At 41.1% G+C, this 26,772-nt stretch overlaps 1 protein-coding gene across 8 annotated transcripts; it reads left to right on the forward strand.

Moving 5' to 3' along the window:
* Positions 1-2,417: 2,417 nt before the first annotated feature.
* Positions 2,418-25,926, forward strand: tpm2 (tropomyosin 2 (beta)). Of its 8 annotated transcripts, none has more exons than XM_034547426.1 (9): positions 2,418-2,629; positions 6,539-6,664; positions 10,260-10,393; positions 10,895-11,012; positions 11,538-11,608; positions 13,468-13,543; positions 15,777-15,839; positions 15,950-16,019; positions 24,647-25,926. In XM_034547426.1, the coding sequence occupies exons 1-9, from the start codon at positions 2,516-2,518 to the stop codon at positions 24,727-24,729; spliced, it is 855 nt and encodes a 284-aa protein (XP_034403317.1). In that variant the 5' UTR covers positions 2,418-2,515; the 3' UTR covers positions 24,730-25,926. The 8 variants fall into 8 exon arrangements, with proteins under 8 accessions (XP_034403317.1, XP_034403325.1, XP_034403318.1 ...); XM_034547434.1 differs by lacking the exon at positions 13,468-13,543 and adding an exon at positions 14,776-14,851; XM_034547427.1 differs by lacking the exon at positions 24,647-25,926 and adding an exon at positions 20,003-20,085.
* Positions 25,927-26,772: the final 846 nt, after the last annotated feature.

Raw genomic sequence — 26,772 nt, forward strand, 5'->3', positions numbered from 1 at the left:
CATTGAAGCCGGCGTTTACAGTTTCATAGGGTGTGAATGCTGGAAGCATTACTCAACATTTGAATTCCGATTCAAACTGCTTGGAAGCGTAGAAAAAAAGGCTCACATTTTTTCATGGTTGTGTATTGGAGGGAATGTTTGACAGTTGTTTCCCCTCTCTAGCTCCAGAGTGGAGGGGAGCTTCAAATCCTCGACCTGATCCTCGACCTGCTCTCTTTTCTAACAGTTTATACTTCTAACAGTTTATACTCTCTCTGACCAACTGCCGCATGGACTCAAGTTAACTGAGCGAAAAGTTCCAGTTTTATAACCTGAACCTTTGTTAACATTTTTAACCGTACACGCATACATTTCACACAATATATTCCTCTTGGTGTCTTAAATGCTCAAGTCAAATATTAAAGCCATAAGAGTTGCCGTTTTTGTCTTGAAAGGAGGGTTATGTGATGTAAGTCAACTCTATGCCTAATCGAGGAGTCACTTAGCAATTACCATCCCCATGGCAACCTGTGATTGCTGACTCAATGGTTAGAGAACATGCCAGCAGAAAAGTCTTCTTAAAGAGGATTTTTGACTTGCACCCGTTTCCACAATTCTCTCTCTACTAACATAATTTCAACTCAAAATATAGGTAATCATGTATTATTTCAAACAATGTAGCTGTGGAAGCTGAATGACTTGCATATGGTCATATGATTCATTATGAAAGTGAGAGGATCTCCAACCTTCTTCCAAATAGGTCTTTATGGCAACTGCCAACAAACATTAGTGGAGGACACAGCAAACAAAGCTGTTAGAGAGGAGCTAATTAGTGCAGTATGACGCACACAGGCACACACACAACGAGGACAAGGAGAATTTATGGCTTTTCTTATGATACCCCATTATTATGGAATAACTTCTCTATAGATATCAAACAGTGTGATTTTGTCTATCTCGACCCCCAACCCTTTCAAATAAAAGCCCTAGAGAGTAACAGTATGTTAACAAATGTCTTGGTATGAGGCCTTGCATGGAATAAAACCACTTCAAAATAAAAGTCCCCAGAGTAAGTATCCCAACAGGACTCAGGACCAAACTTGTTGATTCAATAAAGTCTCCCACTTTCAATATATATTATAAGAAACGAGGGATTGTAATTTTGAACTCTCTTTACAAAACAATATTAAAATGAGGGAAACACTATCAAACTTGACAAATAGCTCCATTGTTCTGTATAAAATAGTCCTACTGTGAGCCACTAAGAGCCTCTTTCAAAATAAGTCACAATCATTATGTGGTCATAGTTGGTTTGGTTTGTGGTCAGCGGTTTTGGAGCCTCGAGTTTGGCATTTTTGCCATAGTTATCTTGGATTTTGGCTGTTATTATCTTGTTTTTTTGCAACCAGTAAACAGAAGTTACCATATCTGGAATGGGGAGGACTGTCATGGAGATGCCGCTTTGGTAAAGACCCTCAATCACAGTAAGCCCGCCTTAAAGCATACAATTCAGTTTATTTTTTCAGTTTATTTACCCTGCTTTATGGTCTCTTTGACTCTAAATGGACATCATATTGTATTGAAGAAGACTTGAAACTATAGATCTAGATCATACATTCATGTTTACAATGTTTAGTGAGGGAATAAATCAAGAGAGAAGTAGTCACTTTATAATCAGACTTTTTCTTCAAAGAGACACTGTTTGAATTATGGCTTTTTGTGAAGCATATTAGAAACATGGTTGCATCTAGTGTGACCCCCCTGTGTAAGTATGACTTCATGTTGCAGCTGGTAAAGGTGGGGCTCATTCGAACAAATGTATAGTTTTGTATAGCTATATACTGCCGGGTTGATTCTATCAACACACATCATAATTCTTCCAAATGTAGTTTTTTAATCTGATTCTGAAATAATTCTCGTAAATACCAGGATGTTTCTCAGTGAGATGTATTGGAGTAGATTAATTGAGAAAAACTCAAGTAAATGGACTTAGTTGACCATAAGTGTTTTTATATTTCCACTGAAATTAATTAAAATTAAAATGTATTTATATGCAACGTGTTCTTTCTTGGTCATTTCCATTTGAAAAGAGGAGCATTGCTTATGTCTGATAACTCGTGGCCACGTTGAAGACTTATAGGCTTCTTTAAAGGGGAATCTAATTCCCTCAGGGTCCCCTTGTTCTCCATGGTTACGCTGATGTGATTTGGGGCGCAGGGCCACTAGTGATCCAGGTGGAGCTGACGCACCTGGATGTGATTTATTCACACGTGCTGAAGACACAAGTCACGCGCACAGACTGGACAACTCTCGCTGCCTAAATATGGGCAACTTCCCCGTGCGAATCCTCACTGAAAAAAAGTGTAGGGGCTCGTGCAGCTGGTCTTCCATCTTCAAGCTCTCCCCGAGCCGCACAGACAAGCCGCACGCGCGCTCCTGTCCACCTCCGTGCCTGTCACAGACCTCTGCCTCCGTCTCTGTCCGGACTAACCGAGTGCACTTCTCCTTCTGCTGAGAGCCCAACACCTGAAGAAACATGGAGGCCATCAAGAAGAAAATGCAGATGCTGAAGCTGGATAAGGAGAACGCGATCGACCGGGCAGAGCAGGCCGAGGGGGACAAGAAAGGAGCGGAGGACAAGTGCAAACAGGTAGAGAACCATCGAGCTGCTCAGTGTAGTTATTGTATTGAAGGAGCGTGCGCAGGGCTTTTGAGAATTTATTTTGGATCCAAATCTTGTGAAATTAATGTGTAAGATGAATTTGTGAAAGGGTCACACAATGAAATAAAGTGCAACTCAAACATGAAAGCAAGAGGAGGATAATGTTGTATGTGAAGGTCGCCTAGGCCTTTAGGGAAGGTGTGTTAACACCAAGGCATGATGGACCATCGGGAGGGCTGACAAACACTGGGGGCTTGAAGCATGTCACTTTAGGAAGACATCATTGAATTCATAAGCATCGAGATACTTCATACTGGCTAAAGTTATCTAATGGTAACCTTTAGATATATACTGTATTGTACTTGTTTTTCCTTTTCTTTAGTATTTTCCATTAGCTTATGGTTGTCCCAGGGTGGTGGCTTTTAAGGTGATGAAGAAAATCTTGAAACAAAAAAAATGCACATGTAATCACTCAGTGGATGGTATTGAGGTTATTTGAAACAGTGTTTCTTTCACATATTAGTTTGTCCTGCAAAAGGCTGGCTAAATTGTATTTAACAAATATTTGTTTCCCTTTATTAGTAAGTGGACAGTATGACGGGAAAAGAGTGGCGAGATGGTAAATAACATGCAGAAAAAGATCATTAGTCAGACTCAAACAGCTTTAACTGGGGGCCGCCCAGGTGCCCATACAATTGAAGAGATCCTCGTGAAAAAAGCTTGTTATGTGTCATGTACACATTTACTGGACAATATATCATCATTGGTATCAAGCATCCACCATTGGTCTAATTAGGAACTAAGAGAGCAGAAAAAACAGAAATACAGTCTAAACAGTAGAGTTTAATCCACTGTTGGCTTTCTGTCACAAAATATGTTGTGACCCAGTCGAAGCATGTATATTGAAAATAAGATGGAAGCCTTCATATTTGAACCCTTTCTCACATATCCACACAACTGGCATAGGCGCATTAACAAAGAAATGTCTCTCCCAGAATTAAGAAGAGAGAGCTGTACCGTAACCCTCACGATTCCCAACACAGTTATTAAAATGTCATAATCAATTGAAACCTTAAAACAAGATGCTCCTCCTAAGGTGTTTGGTAGGCTGAATATAGACAACTTGTAATAATCAATGGATAAATGGACAAAAATGCTCAATATCAAAAGTGTTGCACTGAAGTTATGGTATCTTCATGTAATATCAAGTTTTTCCAAGGGCAGCTAGAGAGAGAAATCATGGGGTCTAAACATCCTTGTGTGGGCCGTAAGGAAGATGTTAGAAAAATGTGCCCCTAAAAAAAAATAAAAAATCAGTCAGCCTAATTCTGCTCCTAATATTATAGTTTGTTGTTGATAAAATCATAGTTCAACCTTTTGATGGAATGTTCAGAGGACCACGTTACTTGTCATACTGTCAAAATGAGGGATATATATTCATATATATCCCTCATTGGCCACTGCCTGCCATTATGAATCCAAAAGTAATGTATTCTGGGTCATATTTCCTCACCACACACGTTGAACTGTTTACTGGCACAGGGTTGTCTCCCACCTTACTTTTTCATTTCAAATAATCCTGATTCATTTCAATTTCACCAGAGCCATTTAGTGTCTCTGTATCCTGCAATGCCAGCAAGCACAAAAGAAAGCCCTTTATGTGATTGGCGTGATGGGTTCCAAAACTAAGTAGTCATCGAAGTGAGGCTTTGTATGAATACCTGTTTTTTTTCTTTTAATTTATGTGAATAAATATAATTAAAATAACTATAAAGATATATAAAATAGAATATAATAATATAACCATTTGGCAGTACCTCCGTGGCCCACTGGGTAGCGCCCTGAGGCCCACCAGGGGTTGAAGACTCTTTGTGTCTTTGTGCTGCCCCTCATCCTTTGTGAGTGTTCCTCTCAGGGAAATACCAAACTGCACCAGTCGTTATAATCAATAACTAGAGGCTTCTGTCCCCCGTTGGCCTCCCCCCTTCTGTCTCTCTCTCGCTATTTCATACATGTCTCTCCTGTGTAATGTAAAAGATCACACAGCAGTGAATGAATAGATAGCAGCTATTCAACATATGCAAGTGTCCACATAGCATTGGTTCCCGGGGGGTCTCAGCTCCATTACAATGCCTGCACAATCACTTCTCTACACAGGAGAACACTGGCATGTCTATTTCTGTGTTCCCTCTAAAGTTCCCCCACCTTCTTTGAATCGTTGGTCCTCTCAGAAAGACGGTCAAGGCTGTCGGTTCGGGAGTTGCCACAATGTCGACGGAAGGATCAGGACTGTGCTATTTGTGACCGAGAGGCCCTACAAGGCGACGGGCTGGGACAGACTGTCAGAAGTGTTAAGAAAGGACATTGTGGTCGGGCCACATCACTGTCATTTACAATTGGCTTTTTATAGTCCTGCAAGCTGTTGTTGCAAATGGATACTTGCTGAAACAATCTTTGCAAATGACTCATTGGATAACAAAAGCCTGAAATCCCAAAATGGAAGGGACTCATTAAGTTGTAAAACAGAATATGTTCAGCAGTCTGCTCGTTAAATTGATATTTTCTGTAATGGGATCATGAATATGCTCCTATTCAATCACCGTTGGAGTGTCCCAGATGTTTATACTTCATGGCAATATGTCTCTCAGACATTGCAATGTCTTGAGTATGATTTGGTATGAGGTGGGGGAGGCTCATGCCGCATATGAAGAATAAGTAATGACAGGTGAACAGGTAATATTTTCCATTACATCTTGGCTCTCGTCCACAAGATGATGAAAGATGGCTGATTATTGAATACATTTTGACCTGAAGCTCGAGAACAGATGTTTTGACTTTGTAACACTAGAACCGCCAACAGCTAAAATTGACCCGTGTCTGTATGTTGATTGTATTTAACTTGATTTCAATAAGATTTTCAAGTTCCCCAGTATGACTTTTCCCAAAAATGTAGCACTCTCTATTGTTAAAACGCTGATTTATGACGGACACTAGTTACTTACTTCAAACTGTCATGTTTGAAATTCAATTTAATTTATTTGTATACACAAAAATCACAAATAACACAAAATCACAAATTAGCCTCAGAGGGCTTTACAATCTGTACACACACAACATCCTCTGTCCCGGGACCTCACATCGAATCAGGAAAAAACTACCAAAAAAAACTTAAACTTTTACTCCTCATAGAATTACAACATAGTCAAAACATTTGATATACATTATACATCAAATAAAACAAAACAAAATTGCACTTAAATTATCAACTGTATAGTCACATGATCAAATAGGCTTGAGACTTGAACATTACCCAGCAATAATCATTGCAAATATGTAAGTGACAAAAATACCAAAGAAAGCGAGTATTTTATAAAAAGAAAACCATCACAGAGATTGGCTTTGCCTTTTGAGGTTTATATAATAACTGGCAGCATAACGTTTGTAGTCTTCACTACATTTACAGGAGTCATAAACAATATAGACTGACGTTTTGAAGCATTGAGTTTGGCATTTTTGCTGTCACAATCTTGGATTATGGCTGTCTCTATCTTGGCTTTTAGAAATCAATGAACAGGAAGTGATCCTATTTGGACTAAGGAAGAGTGACTTAGGGATGCCGTATACGGCTCTGGCAGAGCAATCACAAGGTTGCCCCGCTCAAAAGCATACCCTTTATACATACTTTATGATCTATTTGAATCTAAATGGACCATCATTTACAAAATGAATGTACTTTGTAGAAGACAGGGTTTGGAGATATCTTGCGTGTTGGATGGAGAATATTGCATTAGAAAAGAGTTATTCTCATACATGTATTTAATATCCATGAAGGCTGCATTATCTGACATGCTGTATTTCTGTGTCTGTGTACTGAATGTGTTTCTACTCGGCCTGTAGCTGGAGGAGGAGTTGCTGGGTCTGCAGAAGAAGCTGAAAGGAGTAGAGGATGAGCTGGACAAATACTCCGAGTCGCTGAAGGATGCCCAGGAGAAGCTGGAGCAAGCAGAGAAAAAAGCAACAGATGTAAGTGAAGGGAGCCGATGCCATTGGTCACATTACTGCAGGGTGGCAATCATATCAAGACCACATTCCCCTATTGTCTGCTCACAACAGAACCCTTTCCTCAGGAAATGCTGACCATGGTTCATATATCACTACTCAAACTGTTTCTTTTGGGTATTGTAAAAGAAAAGTAGCACCAGGCTGTTTCACATGAATTACTGCACAGTTGTAAATGTAGACCATCAGTGATATTACCAAGTCTTAACTCTTTCTGCATTTTAAATATGCACAGAGCAGTTTGTTGACGTCAGTCAAACTTTACACTCTCGTCCAATAACCGTTTGGATGCTGACCTTCAGGGGCACAATTTAAAGCAGGTCGAGCTAAATCTTGAAAGCGTCATCGTTAGTTTCTGAGTAGCCGTCTCACTGCTGACAGCAGCAGCCAGAGGCGGTTTTAAATCTGTCATGTGGAGTATCCGATTCCACCAACATATCATAAAGCTTTTCAGCACCTTGAGGCCAACGCCATCTATTCTGACTAATCTGGGGAGCTTGGCCTGGAGGATTTGGTTTCTTGAGTCCTTGCTTGCACACTCCTGTGCCGATTGGACCCCTTTGAGTTCACACTGCGAACATAAAAGTGTTTTAGTTAAATAATGCTGCAGCACTGTATCATGACATATATATTATAGACCAATATTAATCTTAATTATACAAAAGTATTATAGAACTGGTATTCTCCTTCTTTACACAACATTGAAGTCTGTACTGAACGTGTGTCAATTTCTATTAGACTTCTATACAACTAGAGGAGTCGCCTTCTGGTGGCCAGTAGAGAGAATACAGGTTTAAGACACTTCACTTCACTTATCAGAAACAGAGGTTGCTGCCTCAATGCAGGACAGCAAACCAACGTTTCTGGTGACATTTCGTGGACCTTATATTCCATATAAGGCAGATCTTCCTCTCGGTCTGTGGCTGACTCCCAACAAGCCTCTCTACTTCATATCCTTGGAAGCCACATTTAACCTTCTGATTAAAACGTGCTATGTCTGAGTTAGTATAATAACTCAGGGGATGCAATTTTCTCAGTGCAAAAAGAGTTTATTCAAAATCCTCAACTTCACTATCAGCCCAGCTCCACTGCACCATCTCTAACTACTATTCATACTAAGTGTAAGTGTTCAGTCAGCTTTCTACCAAGACTTGGTCAGTGTAATGTTAGTGGTATATGCCTCTCGGCTTATACTCAGAATGACGGTGTTCGGTCCTGGTTTGGATCAGCCACAGGACAGTAACAGACTATAGCGGATAACATCACTGGTGCCAGTCTGTCCTCCATCCAGGACGTACACTCCTCCAGAGCCAAGGAACATCACTGCAGACCCTTCACTCCATGAACACAGCCTGTTTAAGCTTCTCCGCTCTGGAAGGCGCTGGAACAACCAGACACAAGAAGAGTTTCTTCCTGCAGGCCGTCACTCTGATGAACACAAACATCAGTTGAAAAGTTCAAAATCCATTTGCTCCCATTATAGACTATATCCGTTTACAGTTTAAAATGCACAGTGTTTTACATGTAAGCCTACATATAATCAGACACTGTCAATATGATCCCTACATGCTTTATGTACAATAGTCATCTTCACATGTGGAATACTGTATACATGTATATCCTTAAGTATTTATTACTTTGCACACTATTAGTATTGTTTACAACTTACAGAACACTGGACTTGTATATGTATTATTTATCTATATTTAGGCAAACTACTCTTCAGTGCAAACTAAGTCCCAATTAGAAAGGTACAAATGATTAACTCCTAAAATGGATTCATGCGCACAAATGATCTAGAATACGATTGATGATTGATTTCAAAATAAGAGGCTTATTGACAGCTGCTTTATTTTGAAATCGTATCCGGAAGAATTGTCGCGTTGACGCCAACCTCTGACGCCGTTGCCACGGAAACACCGTGACACCTGAAGGAGCGGAGAGTTCACGGGATGGCGACTCTACCGTCCATGGACGCGGTCAGGAGGAAGATCCAGACGCTGCAGCAGGTGGCGTTCGAAGCGGAGGACCGAGCCGAGCTGCTGCAGGAGGAGGCGGCCATGGAGCGGCACGGCAGAGAGAGGGTAACACACCGGGAACCGGGAACCGGGGACGACGGGGTGCACGGCGGACGACTTGCAGTTCCTCAAGTTGCCACCTACAGCGTGAACGAATCAAAGATGTAGCCTACGGAAGAGGATTAAGGACATATGTGAACATGTATTCGCGATCTGAGATCAGAGTCCGAATTCAGAAATATGAAGTCATAATTCATTTGAGTCAAAGGTTTTACATAAACCATCAATTTTGTTTTTAATTCTTCTATTTTTAATAATGAAATGTTGGGTGTATCCGGCTTTCAATGATATGCGTACCAACACCTCTTCAAAAGCCTTCCGAAATATAGCTAGCAATGAAAGCTTTGTACATGCAAGTGCTACTAAATGTTTAATAAAACAAATGATGAATTATCTAATGGTAACTTTTAAAGACATTATTAGAAATCTACGGACACAAATAGGCAAAATAGTAAAATAAACACCCACATCCGTATGTTGGATGTTTTCTTTCCACTAGTCTGGAAGAAGACATTAACATGTCTTCTTCCAGACTAGTGGAAAGAAAACATCCAATTCTGCTTCCTTAACAGGAAGCAGAATAGACCATCATCTCAAAGTTGATCAGTGCATTTTTTCTGTGCTGTCTTCCTCCATAATACTAATATGTAATATGTAGAACAGCACAAATACTTACAGATTTATGAAATGTAACATTGTATTCATTATTCTGCAATTTTAGTCAGAGGACTGTGTTCTAGCTTGGCCATCTAACATAAGCCCTCCTTATGGTCTCATCTGTGGTGCTTCTAGACTCGCAGTTTATCTCCCTTCTAACTCTTAAGCAACTGGTCAAAGAGCTGGCTGCCTGTTGTTTGTTTTGTCTACTTTTTCTTATATTTTCTGAATTTACATAATTCCCTTTTCACTGGAAGAAGTGTCCCAGGTATTCTAGCTGGTTTTACCTGGACTGGTGTCACATACACTTGGATGTCCAAATCTAAATCAAGTATGAAGGTCTCCCTAATGAATGGAGCCATATTTATCATTTGGATGCTTTAATCATCGTTCTCTTTTTGATGGCAAGTTAAATACAGATCAAACAAAACCAAAATGGTTGTACTGATTATGTTTTTTAAATGGTAAGTCTGTCCGCTAAAATATATATATATATATATTCAATTCAGTTTATTTTGTAAAGCCCAATATCACAAATTACAAATTTGCCTCAGAGGGCTTTACAATCTGTACACATACGACATCCCTGTCCCAGGACCTCACATCGAATCAGGAAAAACTCCCCAAAAATAACCTTTGACAGGGAAAAAAGGGAAGAAACCTTCAGGAGAGCAACAGAGGAGGATCCCTCTCCCCGGATGGACAGAAGCAATAGATGTCATGTGTACAGAAAGAGATATATATATATCAATCGTTGTCTTTATGGCTATAATGTGACTTCTTCAGGCTCTTATCTACACAATGTTGTCTGTGTGCGTCTACAGGCTGAGGCAGAAGTGGCATCTCTAAACAGGCGTATCCAGCTGGTGGAGGAGGAGTTGGACCGAGCTCAGGAGAGACTGGCTACTGCTCTGCAGAAGCTGGAAGAGGCTGAGAAAGCTGCAGATGAGAGCGAGAGGTGAAGAGATTGAATGATAGAAGCATGTGTTTCACTCGGTTGCAGGCTGGGTTAAACTGCCAGGATAACAATATTGACTGTACTTTGTGTGTGAAAGGGGCTAAAGTTGCCATGCTCTCTACTACCTGCGCTGTAGCTGATGGGTTGTGTTCTCCACAAGCCCTACTGCACACAGTATATGGGAACATTGTCCCAATAGTCCGAGGTAGAAAAGCTAAAGGTTGTTAGGTAAATCAAACGATTTAGTATCCCGCTTTTATAACATTATATTTTAAAAAGCAGTCAAAGTCAACTTCTTCTGGGTTATTCTGTCGGGTTGATGAAGCTTCTCCGCAGTAAAAGAAGACAACATTGTTTCACAGTTGTCATTATGTGTGGAAGAGATTCTTTAACACTTATTGAATACTATTCAGATCAAGCTCATAGAGGAAAATGTTACATTGTTATAGTGAGTCACACATGAACAGTTGTCTCTGACCCACTGTTCCTCTTGACCCCCAGAGGAATGAAGGTCATCGAGAACAGAGCATCAAAAGACGAAGAGAAAATGGAGATCCAGGAGATGCAGCTGAAGGAAGCCAAACACATCGCTGAGGAAGCCGACCGCAAATATGAAGAGGTGGGGGGGAATTACTGTTTTTTTTCAACGTCTTTGCTGGACGTCATAAACTTGCAGTGAGCTGTGTCCCAGTGCAGCGCTATGAAATATTAGTACACACTCATTCTAAACAAGTTCTGCATGTGTAGCATGATCACTTTGGAAAAGTGACTTCAGTAAAGAAAATTAGGGGCAATAAAAAGATTTAAAAAGGAGTCAGAGGTAAAGGTGTGTCATTGCAGACCAACAGACAGAAACGGACGATATATCTGAGCCCATGTGAAGATTTAGCTATGGTCGACATAACATAATGATGTAACTGTGCAGCAGGGACAACAAGAGTTCATTTCAAAGAAATAAACTCAAAGTTTCATTTAATTTATTACAGCCCAGTGACAAACCCATCTCTGAATTTAGTACATATATATTAGTACAGTATGTAATTGGAACACCGTAACAGAGCCAGTGAGGATGCATACTACCAGTCAGTGTAAAGACAGATCCTCTGTGTAAACAGTGCGTGTGCTGATTGATGATTGTCTGCAGGTTGCACGTAAACTGGTGATCCTGGAGGGTGATCTGGAGCGTTCAGAGGAGCGTGCCGAGGTGGCCGAGGCGTAAGTCAACACCCGCACCATGAAAACGCACACCGACACAAGAGCCACCGTCCATTATTCATGTTGCCATCGTAGAGATCCTGTGATCACCACTACGACAACATGTGATCTCACACATTCCCTTGTCATTGACTAATTTCTTAATTTACGACACTATAATCCTCTAAAGATGGGTTGTACCAACGTGGATTCATTTAATCTATGATTAGTTCTAATCAGAGTTTTGCAAAACTAGGTTAACAATTAGTTAATCCTGAATGAAGCAGAGCTCTGTTGCACAATAGTTTAAAGCACAATTAAATAGCTTAATCAGTATGGATGGAGATTCTTGTTCACCCAAATTAAAATCCATCCATCCATTTTCAATACCGCTTATCCTCATTAGGGTCGCTGGAGCCTATCCCAGCTGACATAGGGCGAAGGCAGGGGACACCCTGGACAGGCCGCCAGTCCATCGAGGGCACATGTAGGGACATACAACCATTCACTCTCACATTCACACCTATGGGACATTTAGAGATCAATTAACCTGCAGCATGTCTTTGGACTGTGGGAGGAAGCCGGAGAGCCCGGAGAGAACCCACGCTGCCACGGGGAGAACATGCAAACTCCACACAGAAGGACCGCTCCGACCGGGAATTGAACCCGCGGCCCTCTTGCTGTGAGGCGACAGTGCTAGCCACTACACCACCGTGCAGCCCCCAAATTAAAATTAATTAATTAATTTGTGCGTACTGTCTAACCTAGAAGGTTTATTTATCTATGTTTCCTATTTTAAAAAAAACTAAACACAGAACAACAGATAAGAAAGCCACGTCTATATGAATACCACGTCTCAGTCTCATCTCTACATAGCAAGCTTAAGGATCGACATCGATGAAATTTTATAGGCAAGAGCATCAAAAAAGAAAAAAATATATAATAATAATAATAATATTATGGCCAAAGACTAGAAGATAAAACGACAGACAACAGTAAGGAAAACTAACTGTTGGTCCAAACTTCCTGTTCACGTCATAAAACTCACTTGGATTGAGTCCATCCCTTAATCCCCTTTCTTCAATTAACTTGATAATTGTTTACAATCTCAAAAAGGCAGCCACACCTAAAGTGTTAGGTTTAAAGTTAATACTGGATCACAGTTTAAATTACAGTTCAAAGTTTAGGTGCAACAAAATACAAATTAAGTCCAGAGAGGTTTTTCAATTTCTTAATTTTAAGATAGTTTTGAATTTAGGTGTAACATGATTTAAAGTTACATCATGATTTAATCCTTGTTGGTGCAACCCAGCCTCAGTGTTTGTATTGACAGGAAGTGCTGCATGATTCTCTTAACAACTGCAACTAATGATTGTTTTGGATTAATATACTAATTATTTTTACAATTAATTGCTTAACTATTTAGAGTCAAAAAGCTTAAATTACAGATTGAATTTTACATTTGACAGTTTGCTTTATAAATAACCTAAAAGTTCAAATGGTTGACGATTTTCCGTTAACCGACTAATTGATTGATCGTGTGTGAATCCCAAGCTGCAGGACATATGGAATATAGACGTGTGTGTGTGTGTGTGTGTGTGTGTGTGTGTGTGTGTGTGTGTGTGTGTGTGTGTGTGTGTGTGTGTGTGTGTGTGTGTGTGTGTGTGTGTGTGTGTGTGTGTGTGTGTGTGTGTGTGTGTGTGTGTGTGTGTGTGTGTGTGTGTGTGTGTGTGTGTGTGTGTGTGTGTGTGTGTGTACGTCATGCATGCCTGAACACACCACCACCGCCTGTATGGGACCTGTTACTGTTTGTTGTTGTTTTATGGCCGCCCTGCCCACTGTCCCCTCTCACCCCCGACCTCCCCGACTAACCCCTTCAGAAGAGTGAGGGAGCTGGAGGAGGAGCTCAGACTAATGGACCAGAATATGAAGTCCATGATGTGCGGAGAGGAAGAGGTACTTGCTGTACGAACTCAATCAGGGTCTAATTCTGCTCCTCTGACCTGCAGCCTCTCAACCCCTCTCTTTGTTTTCTGTCTGGCTTGCACTTAGTCTTGAGCATGTCCTTCAAGCAGTACTAAAAGTATAGACCTGCTGATATTCTATGTTTTTTTTTTTCTTGTGAAGAAATCCCATGAAAAGACCAAAACCAATGATGAATTGCAAAGGTTTGGTTATCATAGGGGGGGTGGGGGCACAATGAATTTCTAGTTAAAAAACAGAGATGGCGATACAACAAAGATTTCCAGTTGGAATCGAGCCAAGAACAATTATAGACAACGGTCTCATGGTCCCCAAAACACATGTCTGTTATTAATTGTTCAGTTGTAAATGAAAACGGTTTCAGAAAAAGATAGTCTGCTTATTCACTGTCTGTTTCCTGTGAGCTAAGACCACTGTGACCTAAACGGCATTGCTTCTTAGGAGAGGCTGCGCTGATGCGCTGGTACATTTTCATGGGAGCTGTGTTTTTATGTATGCTTGCAAAGTAATTATTGTTTTAGATTTGTAATAGCAAGTACTCTAATGTAAAGTAAAGTCCAGGAACACTTGAAACATAGATGAAAGAAATAGTGAATGAGAGATTGCGTTGTGTAACAGAAGCAAGTAGAGGCCAGACAGGAAGTGATGTCATGACTCTCAAAAACTCATGACTTCTAAAAAAAATAGCTGTAAATAGTCCCCAACAAAAACTATTGCTTACACCCTTTTGAATAATGTAATAAACTACAGGGGCAAACTGTTTTAGCTGATCCTGTTAAAGTCATAAGCTGTTCTCAAAGACTTACGTCTTGAGGATCAAGAGCTGAGAGCCCCAAGCTCATTGGTTGAGAATCGGGAAGTCAGAAAGTATTGAGAGATGCAACTAACGTTGTTAGTTTGGGTCTGCACATGGGGCTTAGTGGAAAAATATAGAATTAAACAGACTTCTTTTTCCAATTTGTGATTCATCTTTTGGCTGACATTTTCCATTTAGAAACTGAAAAGCCTCCTTCGCTGTCTTACTCAGTCAGATGTGACCAGAGCGGTTTCATGACAGATCTATCTTCTGTCTCTGAGTAAGACAGGCAGAGACATTTTAATACAAATGTTGGAGTGGTCCTTCAGACCATGTCAGGGTCTGCTTTCCTACCTTTCAAATCACTACTTTTTCTTCTCTCGCTTTTCCTGTCCCTTGCCTTGCCCAGTAAATCAGGTGACCTTGAGGAAGAGTTGAAAAATGTCACCAACAACTTGAAGTCACTGGAAGCCCAGGCTGAGAAGGTACAGTAGGAGCTGAAGGTTATCCAGCCACGGGACCGCGGTGGTTGTATAGACGTTGAGATGAGAAAATGACTCCACTTCTCACTTGACTAAATATGGTCAGAGGAGTCTCCCCTGATGGATATTAGAGAAAATGCAAGTTAAGACATTTAAACATTGGCTTCACTTTTCAGAACCATAGGTTGCCGCCTGGTATAGACTTGAGAAAGAGGTTCAGAGGAGGAAGGCCCTTTAACAGATGAAGTGGTGGCTGGGGTCAAAATAGTCCTTTTTTCTTAGGAAGGTTCCTAACTGAGTGAAATGACCCAGAAGTATCTTTTTGTCAGTCATGATACAAGCTTGTCAAATTCTCTAAATGATAAGTAAGGAAAGGGGTATTTTGTATCTCCTATAGCAGAGGATACACTAGATGGTAAATGGACTGTATCTCTTTTCTAGTCTTCTGACCACTCGAAGGTCTTTCACACTACATGCCATCATTCACCCATTCACACCCATTCCCACACTGATGGGAGGAGCTACCATGCAAGGTGCCACCTGCCCATCAGGACTCTAACATTCACACATACATTGACACACAGCTAGGGGAACAATTTGGGGTTAAGTGTCTTGCCCAAGGACACATTGACATGGACCTTTTTGGAGTCTTTAGTTCTGCATTTGACAAGATCAAAAGTCCTAATATCTTGAAATGTAATTGAAAACAGACAGATGAAGAAGAACCTCACAGCAAAACATTTAATAATAAATTGACCATAAACTTACTGTTTAATTATGCGTTTCACACCTAATAGTTATCCTTGCTTCTCTTGAAGAATAATTGTGATACAGCAATAGCGTATCTATCATCAGTATGTTTTCTTTTAGTGGTTAATAATTGAGTTGTATATGCATTTAAATACCTTTTTTTCTATTTGGATTTTAGTACTCACAAAAGGAGGACAAATATGAGGAAGAAATTAAAGTTCTTACTGACAAACTGAAAGAGGTGAGATTCTTTCTGTTACATTGTTGCTGTTTCTGTTACTTATGCCATATGAAGTTAATAAATCATTTAAAAGAGTATCCATTGACACATGTTGTGCTGTGGTTTGTCAGGCTGAGACCCGTGCAGAGTTTGCAGAGAGGTCTGTGGCCAAGCTGGAGAAGACCATCGATGATTTGGAAGGTATTCAACACACTCACCTGTGTAACATGCCTGCTTTGTCATGCAGTGAAACATTTTGAATGCTAATTTAACAAACATCCTTGCTAGTTCCAGTTCTGCTGTTGCAACTGAATTGATGACCGATTGTTGACTGATGTAGCCAAATCAAAATAATTGCATGTGCATGGTTATTCAGTGCGACTTAGTGTGTAAATACACTGTGATCACCATATGCTCAGTGGTTAGGGTTAGAGTTAGGGTCGTCCTTCAATCAGAAGATCGGCGGTTTGATCCCCGGCTCCATCCATATCATTGTGTCCTTAGGCAAGACACAAGTAATGTTAAAGAGCTTTGAGTGGTCGAAAGACTAGAACAAATATATACAAGTACAGTCTATTAGCGTTCCCAATGACGGAATAATCATTGGGTACGCATTATCTCTGTGGGTTTTCACCTTTGCGGACTTGTAGCCTTAATGAGCACAGTTATGTGAAGATCGGTAAAGACAGTCAAACGTTTACACCACATGTCATTCACCCATTCACACACTAATGGCACAACCTTCGGCAGCAATTTGGGCTTAAGTAGAGTAGACCACAGATCTTCTAATTGAGGGACAACTCACAGTTGCCCTCTGGTGGAGCCAGAAGGGCCCACAACTGAGAGGGATACACCTATACTCAGAAAAGTTCGATATTGTATGAGCTTCACCCTCTACTCATTGGAGTGAAGGGTGAAGCTGTTATTTGGTTAAGGGGGAAGCTGATGTAGCCTATGCCCCAATGTACACCACGGTCAACAAGCATAGAACATAAACCAGTTCACAAACTATAAATGCCACACGTAATAAGGCAGGGAGGCACAAACTGTGCCACGTATAAATCTTGTTACACTCACTTCATATAGCACTGCCACTGCAGAAGAGTTGATTATGTACTATAATGGTCCCCATGCAGCCCAACACTGAATGAGTCAGGGAAGACTCGGCTACATCTCAATGATACAAACGGATGACAGGGCAAGGAGAATCCCCTGTCATCCTTCTGAGGAGGGCCATGGATTAGGATAAAGCTCTGGTTGGTTGTGCCCACACGACCTGTGTAGGATCCACTTCTGCTGCACTGTAAGCTTGTGTGATGCCGTCACACAGCCAGTGAGACAAAATATGTTTTGACAGAGCCACACCTTGTAAGTGTTCTCTGTAATGCATGAACAGCTGCTGTGTCTGCCTTATGTTCACCATGCGTATCACATTCTGAGACAAAGCTTGCACTGGGCCGAGTCTGTCGGATACACTTCTACGCCTGGAAAATACCCTCAAGAGAAATAATTCTCGACCTAAAGCAGTTTAAGACTCAATGTGTTCATCAGGGATTTGGCTGTAAAGTGGCCGCCCTTCTGTTCTCTCAAGAGAGCGTGGGCCTCTCTCCACACACCAGCGCTGAAAAGCAGAACATCTACCCGCGCCACACGTTGTAGTAGAAGGGGCTCTAGCGTTCTGGATAGTGCACACATTGGCAGGGGGCAGCCCTAACGTGTCCAAGTGCCCACATTCGCTGGCCTATGTGGAGGATGTCATCGACAAGGTGTGAGAGTGCATGTGTAATGAAATAGCGGGAGCAGAGCCCCTCTCATGGAGGCCCGTTGAGATCTCCTCTTTATCCAGAAGCTCAGCCAGCTCTGTAGTCGAGGCTGCTATTTCTGCCCGAGAGGAAGTTATCCTTTCCACCTCACCTAGAAATGGGCTTGGCGAACTGGGATGTGTAGCCTCTTGAAACTAGCCCCGACATCCATGTATTCATGTGCCTTACTTAAAGATACTTAAAGATAAGTATGGCACAGCAGCTCTCATACTTTATCTTTGGGAACTGAAAACGCACACTAGCGTCAGAGTTAAAAACAAAAAACGGAGTTTGACACCGGTTGGGCTGGGATATCAACACTAATTTGCCCCAATGGGTGAGAGGTGGATGATAATTCTTTTGAGGTCAGTGATGCACATTTGAAAAGTTATTTTTTTACTTATGAAAATGTGAGGAAGTGTGACGGGTGGTGCTGGTGTGTCCAGTGGTCGAGCCTGACTGGGAAGAAACTGGTCTTTAGAGGAAAGTGTGGCCCTTAAAAGTGCCGCAGTGTTTCCTTTGACGCTTCCCCCGGAAAATGATATCTCGCCGAGGGAGGAGGCGGCATTGGACCTGTAGCATGATGTGATGCAGCTGCTGCAGGGACTGCAGGGCACCTCCTCTTGGACTGTGATGGTGCAGCTGAGGTGCAACTTGGCTCCAGAAGATGTGTTTCTCACCCATGAGGGCTGAAAGCTGATTGGTGGAAGAAACTAAGGGAACAGAGCCAGGTTGATGGGACTATTACAGCACAGGTGAAACACAGAAAAAAGATAGACAGTCAAACAAACACAGGGCACAAAAGGCACTTCAAAATAAAACAGGAAACAGACGAAAGGAAAACCCAAGATGCTGACACGGTTATATGAAAACATTTTAGGCGAGATACAGTATTTGATTTTAAAACATACATTGATGTTGTGAACCAGCAATACTACAGATTAATATTCCATTCTCCAAACTGCTTATCCTATTTAGCCAATCCCAGCTGACATTAGGCGAAGGCAGGGTACCCCTGGACAGGTCGCCAGTTTATCGCAGGCCACATATAGAGACAGACAACAATTCACTCTCACACCTACAGGCAATTTTAGAGCCTCCCATTAACCTGAGCTGCATGTCTTTGGACTGTGGGAGGAAGCCAGAGAACCCGGAGGGAACCCACGCTGCCACAGGGAGAACGTGCAAACTCCACACAAAAGAACCGCCCGGGATCGGGGATCGAACCCTGGCCCCTCTTGCTGTGAGGTGACAGTGCTAGCCACTGCACAAAATATGATCAATTATAAAATAAAGGCTTCTATATAAAACTACCCAGGAATGCGTTAAATAGTTGAAATTCACTTGACTTTCAGCAGCCACATTAAAGTGTAACTCTCATATTGACAATCGTCCAATTATGTGATGATCTGTAGATGGTAAGATGTTGCTAATACTTTCATACTTGAGTCAAATTTTTTGTATTTATAAAATTGTCCTTTTACTAAATTTTGTTTTGCTTACCTTTTACTTAAGCAAATGATCAGAGAACTTGTTCTACCACCAGGTATCGGCACCGTTCACTTGTACATTCTTTACCAGACTAGACACCAAGTTACTGTGCAAAATTAGAATAAAAATAGAAAATTGACTATCAGTTGTGGGAAGCAGTTGTAGTCAGGTATTACAGTATATATGTATTCTTTACTTAATATGTCCATGTTATCCACTAACTAAAAAATAAGATATGTACATAAATCACAAGTGAGTTTACAGATGAAGGTTTTACACAATAACATATGATCAGCTTATGAATCATCAATCTTCTGCTTTGTGTATAGAACATGATTACGGTTAGGTCCATCTTGAGCAGATACAGTAGAAGATACAATAGTGGAGTGGTTACAGCGCATGGTAACGCTGCCAGACAAGTTTCAAGTGTGGAAGAGGTTTACCTGAATGCACTAATCATTTCCTAAGGCTTTTTCGGGGGGTGATTGTGATCCTGTTGTCTCTGGCATGTGTTGTGTGTGTGTGTGTATAGTGCAGCAGTAATTGATAACTGCATGGCCTTGTTCAGTTTGTGTGTGTTTGAAACCAGATTGCAGCGATCAGAGATGACATTATTTGTCTAAATGAGCTTGAAGTTGAATCTCGGTGAGCTGCAGTAACCAGCTGATGTGGTGATGATCTTAACAGGGACTCTTGGTCCTTCTGTTTGAGGGTTCCACGTTTTTATTAATTTATTTTCTTTTTTTGTATCTTTGCCCTTTTTCCATTTCCGTTCTGTGCATCTGTCTGTTGGGTCCCTCGTCGCTGTGTGTGTGTGTGTGTGTGTGTGTGTGTGTTTGTGTGTGTGTGTGTGTGTGTCCGTTCGTCCTCTCTCCGTCCATCCTCCTCCAGATGAGGTGTATGCTCAGAAGCTCAAGGGCAAGGCTCTCAGCGAGGAGCTGGACCTGGCCCTCAACGACATGACTACACTGTAGTCACTCTTACTTCCTCTTTGCTCCTCTTTCCTGTCTGAACTATTGTCTGCCTGCTTGTTGTAGTTTTGTACCATTCCACAGTGGTATCAGGGGCTGGAAGATTCTAGAAATGCAATGTGCCGAATCCACCCACCCGTGTTACACAGCACTAGTCTTTTTTCAGGGTTAAGTAATTGCTCACCCAGTCACTGCTGTGCTTCTGCAGGTTCACTTAGTTAATGTCCTCTCTTTCTTGAATATTCTCCTCTGTAATAAATGTATTAAAGCTCTCTCTACTTTTCTGTCTCCTTCCTGTCTTTCTATTTTGTTTACTTCTTCTACTTAATATTCATAAGCAGTGTATGAATAATGAACTGCTTTGTAGCACACCATACTATATGTGTAATCAGAAATAAGTAGGGATGTCCTGATCCAGTCTCAAAGATCTGTATTGGGGCAAATCAAGGCATTTTTTTTATTGATCGATATAGATCGATATTTTTATTGATATATTGAGCCTGATCACTTCCTTTGTTTTACGTGAGGTGTTTTTAATTTTAGCAACGCATTCATGTAACTCGGGCATTGGCTGGACCAAAGCAGCAAACACCCAAGGACACTTTTAAAGGGAGAGAGAAATTCCCTACGAGACAGCGACGAGGCCAAAACAATTACAGAGAGTGGGGAAGGAAAACTTCATACGGTATCTTTAAAGCGACAAGACTCGTTTGACCAAAACTGAAATTTGACCTGGCAGAACAGGGGAGTTCCTGGTCTACTACCAATCAGTTAATTAAATATTGGTTAACACCTAAACTGATTTAGCTGACCGTCATCTACTAATAAGTACCTCAACAGCTCTACAAAAAGTCTGAACCATCCTCTTCTGTCCCTTAATGCAGCATGGAGAGAAACGCACACACAGAGCAAGGATTTTATACCAAAAGGGCTCAATAATAGTACAATTTTGTCTGAGATTAAAAGCTCAGCAGGCTAATATACATGGTGCCCATGTTAAGGTGATTAGGGTAACTTAAATAATATATCACTATGAATCTTCCCTATTTGATTATTTATATTTAGACCATTACTTTGTATTACTAGCTTTCTGAAATGTATGTTTAGATATCCCCCCAAAAATCTTTTGTTACAATTTTCATACATATACAGTACATGTACATATTGGATAAACACGTTCAAAATTGTTTTATTTCATTGACCTAATAGTACGTTTTTGGATATCTGAACAAACTCCACTGTAAAAACCTTTAGAATATAGATAGGAATGAAACTTGAAAGTTTGGTGTAAGTGCAACTGAAGTGGAGATTTCTGGCTCAGAATCCGACAAAAGAAAAATTATTGTAAAATGACATACAATTTGGTGAATAGGGTAGAAATATGTATTTAGTAGATATCACCATGAAACTTCCCCAGTAAATTACTTGCACAAAGTCTCTGCTCAGACACCTTGATAAAAACAACCTCACCTTCCTTGAGGAATTGATTTTGTTGGATCGGAGCCTGAAACGCTGCTCGCTGCTGTTTAATGGCACCTCAAATGTATAGAGCTGTTTAGTAAATCCACCTGAATAGTAGCTATCAAACAAATAATTCACCAACAAGGACTTCTCAGCAATGTAGTGATGGATTGATCAAAACTTCAAATGCTTTCACACGTGGTCATTTAACACACATGCAGGCGGGCTGTAGCGTCTTGTGTTGGACTCTTCCATCATCAAAGGGCGGAGCATCTGTGATGCACGTGTGTGTGTGAGGATCTTTGAACAGTTGTCATACTTCGTTACAGTGCGCAGTGAAAAATATACTACCGTACATGGATAAACTGGCAGAAATGGACTATACTATTCATAACTGTTTTCATTAATGTTATCAATGCTTAGAAAATGTAATTTAATGTGACATGTGTAAGTTATGTAAGTTATGTAAGTTTTCTCGCCCTTTGCTGGTGAAAAATGTCTTACATGTATGGTGAGTGAGTCCAGTCTACTGTAAGAAACAGTGTTTAAAAAAAATTAAGATGATGATATCAATTATATTTAACAGTTGATAATTTCTTAATTTCCTGGAAATTAACTTTGTATATAATCTGGTATTTATTTGTGGCCATTTTAAATCCATGTTTAACTGCCTGATAATGAGACTGAATTACAATTTTCTTTTCTTTTTTTGTCAGCTCAGAGAAGTGTAACCTAAAATATTTGTCATCATATATGGAAAAATAAGGGTTCAATTAAGAAATGCATACTTAACTGATTGTTTGCTTGTATTTAAATGGTGGGCAGAAGATTATTCTATAGTCTACTTAAACACTACTTAATATTTACTGTAATTCAAGGTTTAAATGATTAGTCTATTATATGATATTTCTATAACATAAAACAAACCCAAACTCAGTCAGTTTGTTGAAAGCTGTCTATATCAGAAAACATTCAACAAGCCAGTCAGATTTGGCTCTCCTTCGATAAAACCTTGATAAGGTGCAAGGTGCTGTCCAGGACTCCGCCCAAGAGATAGTGGCCCCACTCCCCAGGCAGAATGACAGGTGACATCAGAGGGGGCAGAAGAAAAGCAGTCTTTATCAACATATTTCTCTGCCATAGGCTCAAAGGGTGGCGTGCTCAAGGCTTGCAATACCAGTGGCAGGTCCCATTATGCAACCCGATATACCATAGGGGGTGCAGCCTCCTGGCACCACACAGTGACTCACACTTACTGACCCTCCATCAATGTGGCCATTGTTTACAGATATGGCTGCAACATTAACCTGAAGGTTGAAGCAGCCCGGGTAGCTTCAAAAAGATACTGCAAATACCTTAGTATGTCCTGCAACCCGGTCTGTGCACCATGAAGAAAACCGCCCAACAATTTCAATACGCCACTCTTGTGGAAGGAGCCCTTGCTCTCTGCAGGGTCTCAATTTGATTCAAGCTCACTCTGTGAGCTCGCCATCAGGGAGATCGGAGGGAATGCATAGAAAAGACCACTTGGCTAGGCGTTGGCAAGAGCATCCATTCCAAGAAAAACTGCAGTAAGTCGGGCACTCTGAGACAAATAGGTAGAGAGGAACACCATGCAGTAAGAATGTACGGTCCCTCCACCGCCGGAAATGAACAAGACACTCGTCACAACTTTGTACAACGTGCGGAGGCCTTAGATGCAAAAAGCCCAGGGGTAAGGTTGCAGAGGCTGCTGTTAGCAGCACCAGCAGCCGGAGTCAAGTCTGGACTGTCAAACTTGTCCCAAGATGAAAAGACTGTCGTAGGCACTGCATTCTGTCTGTCCACTCCACAGTCGGGCACACCTGCATAGAGACAAGGTAAGGGAGAATATTTACTCCTCAAGTGATATTAAAGCTGCCCTCAAGCATCTTGTAAAAATGCAAGGACCCAGGGACAAATGGTAGGCATATCAGTCAAACTGGGGGAACAGGAGCAATAAAGGAGTTGTCTTTATGTCTGTGTCACCTGTGACCCCAGGGAGGCAGGGGGGGACACTGCATCCTGTAAGCCTCTGACATGTTGTGTAAAACAGGTACATTCTCGGCAAAGGTAGGTCGGTCACCCCTGGGCTGACGCCAACTGAACGCTGTGTTGCCAGTGCTGTGGTGCTAGATTGAATGCAGTGGGTCCCGTGCACTACGTCTCCTGGAGCGCTGAGCTGGGGCTCCCATGCCCTACCTAGATGACCCCAGGCTTGTGACGCCTGGCTAGACTGTTTCCTGTGCTCCAATGCCCTCTCCGCCTCTAGCCCAAACAACTGGCCCGGCACAACAGGGAACTTTTGTAGGGTTTGCCTGCAGTCGTCCAACACAGGCGCCTGTGCGAGCCATACCTGACATTGCGTCATGATAGGGGTGGATATCATTCCACCCAACTCTTTGGTCATCACCGAAGGCATGACGTGCTGTATTGTGTGTCAACGCTCTACCTTCCCGCTCTGGCTGCACCTTTGCAAATTGGGCGAGGAGGAGAGAGTTTCCAATGCGAGCTATCCATGCGGCAGTATCATAAGCTTTCAAGAGAAGGCTGTCAGTTACCTGACACTGTGGCCTGGGACAGTGGACCTGGTCCTTAAGTGCATTATCTGGACAGAGGATCAGCGAGCAATGCAAGGAGAAATATCCACTTTGTTTACTGCCACTGGCAGCCAGTAGGGAATTAAACAGAACTACCTTTGCAATAGTGCACCATATTTTTCTCGCAAGCCAATCAGAACAGACTGGGCTGTTTGGTGAGGAGGGCTTTAAGAATCAGGCACTTTGACTGAGTGTTTCAGACAGAGGGTTCAGGTATGTTTTCAAATATTAAAGCATGTTCTAGTAGAAAACCATAGCACAAGTATGAACCTGAAAATGAGCATGATTTGTCTCTTTCAAAGCTGGTTTGCGATATTCTCCAACAGCATTTCATTGTTCTCTTTTGATCTTCTCAAACCTGCTGGTTGAGCTTCTTGTCCATCTTACCAAACCATTTCTTGGTAATAAAATTCACAGACTGTAGAATTAGAAGGTTTCTGGATTTGCATATGGAAAGTCATCTACAACTTTGTTTCCTTCTCCAGAGAAACTGGGCAAAGCCAAAGAAGAGAACTTGGACATGCACCAGGTCTTGGACCAAACCCTTGTGGAGCTCAACAATCTATAGAGACCTTTACAGAGCTAGGTGGGGGACAACAATGTTTAATCTCTCAGCGTAACATCAACAGTTGTTATCGGTAAAAACATGTCAAGTCATGTCAGAATTGGTTCAAATATAAATCTATGGAGCCCCTGAAGAGACACAAGCAAATACTTGTCTATTGCAAACTGAAAGCTACATCATGTACGCACTGTAAAGGTCATCAGAAATGATAAATAAAAAGTTATTTGCATTCACTCTTGGGCACAGACATCTCAAGAACAATTGTTTCTGCTAGAAACGTTTCTCTTGATTGACCAACAATGACGAAGGATTCCTCATTGGGCATACTGTATTTGTGTATGTAGCAGACGTCACTTATGTATTGCCATATTTTAAGAATAGTGATAATGATAACCAAAGCTTAATTTGGGCGAATCAGACAACGCTCTTTTGAATATTTTTGTTATAGTCATTTCTAACTCTTTCTAAATTCTGTCTGATTGGGGCATCAGATTAGAACATACATATTTAAGAAGGTAATGACCAACAGCATATTTTGTACTTTTAATGTGGAGGACTTGATGAAATACCTTTTACCTTGTGGGGCAACGTGCAAATTGAATTGCCTTCAAAAACACACAAATGTTAATATATGTTATCCAACATCTTTTCTATTAAAATTAACCAGTTCTAGATTGGCTACATTATTTGAAGTAATTTTTGTCAGGTATATTAGGCATTGCACAGTATTCGATGAATTCATATGATTTAAGTTTCTAATAAAACAAAAAAGTAGAAATAAGAGAGTGGGACGGATTTTCCATGTTAGAAGATTAATTGAATAGTGGTGGTGGAAGGTGTAATACTGACATCTAACCTACCAGAATATATGTTTTATATATGGTAAAGAAAAGAGATTTCCTCAAAAGACAGATATCATAATTCTAGGATCTCTTTGAGATGGTATCACTTTTTACAGTGATGTCATAGTCTGACAAACATTGTTCATTACCCTGCCAGAAGGTTCTCCATACAGCGCAATTAACAAAGTGACCAACAGACCATTCCAAACAAATAATTGGTTGCAGTAGTCATATCTGTTTCTGTTTTATTTTTAGACTTTGACATGAAGTGAAGTTTGATTGTATCCGAGTTGTTACCCATGTACTGATGTAAAATCACCAGTGTAAACCATTTGGAATAAACAAAACAAGTTACTTGACTCGATTGATTGATTTATTGTGAAAAATATAAATCAGCTATATATCTATCTATCTATCTATCTATCTATCTATCTATCTATCTATCTATCTATCTATCTATCTATCTATCTATATATCTCTATATCTATCCATCCATTATCAGCCGCTTATCCGGGGTAGGGTCGCGGTGGCAGCAGGTTCAGCAGGCCGACCCAGGCTTCCCTCTCACCCGCAACACTTTCCAGCTCATTCTGGGGGATCCCGAGGTGTTCCAAGGCCAGCCGGGAGATATAATCCCTCCAGCGTGTCCTCGGTCTTCCCCTGGGCCTCCTACCAGTTGGACGTGCCCGGAAAACCTCTAATGGGAGGCGTCCAGGAGGCATCCTGACTAGATGCCCGAACCACCTCAGCTGACTCCTTTCGACACAAAGGAGCAGCGACTCGACTCCAAGCTCCCCGCTGATGTCCGAGCTCCTTACCCTATCTCTAAGGCTGAGCCCGGCCACCCTACGGAGGAAGCTCATTTCGGCCGCTTGTATCCGCTTGTGTATATATATATAATGTGTGTAGAACCAACAGGCTACATCTGGGAAGGTGAAACAGTGAGATGACTAATGTATGGACCTTTTCACCTCTTCATCACAAATATACATATAGCTGAAATTCATTGAGATTTATATTTTTCAGCTATATATATATATATATATATATATATATATATATATATATATATATTTATTTGTGATGAGGTGAAAAGGTCCATACAGTAGCCATCTCACTGTTTCACCTTCCCAGATTTAGCCTGTTGGTTCTACTCTCTACATGAGTAGTAGACCAACGCTAATTGAAGGATATCAGGATGAAT

Source organism: Cyclopterus lumpus, chromosome 12 (genome assembly GCF_009769545.1).
Source record: "Cyclopterus lumpus isolate fCycLum1 chromosome 12, fCycLum1.pri, whole genome shotgun sequence".
Taxonomy (NCBI): Eukaryota; Metazoa; Chordata; class Actinopteri; order Perciformes; family Cyclopteridae; genus Cyclopterus; species Cyclopterus lumpus.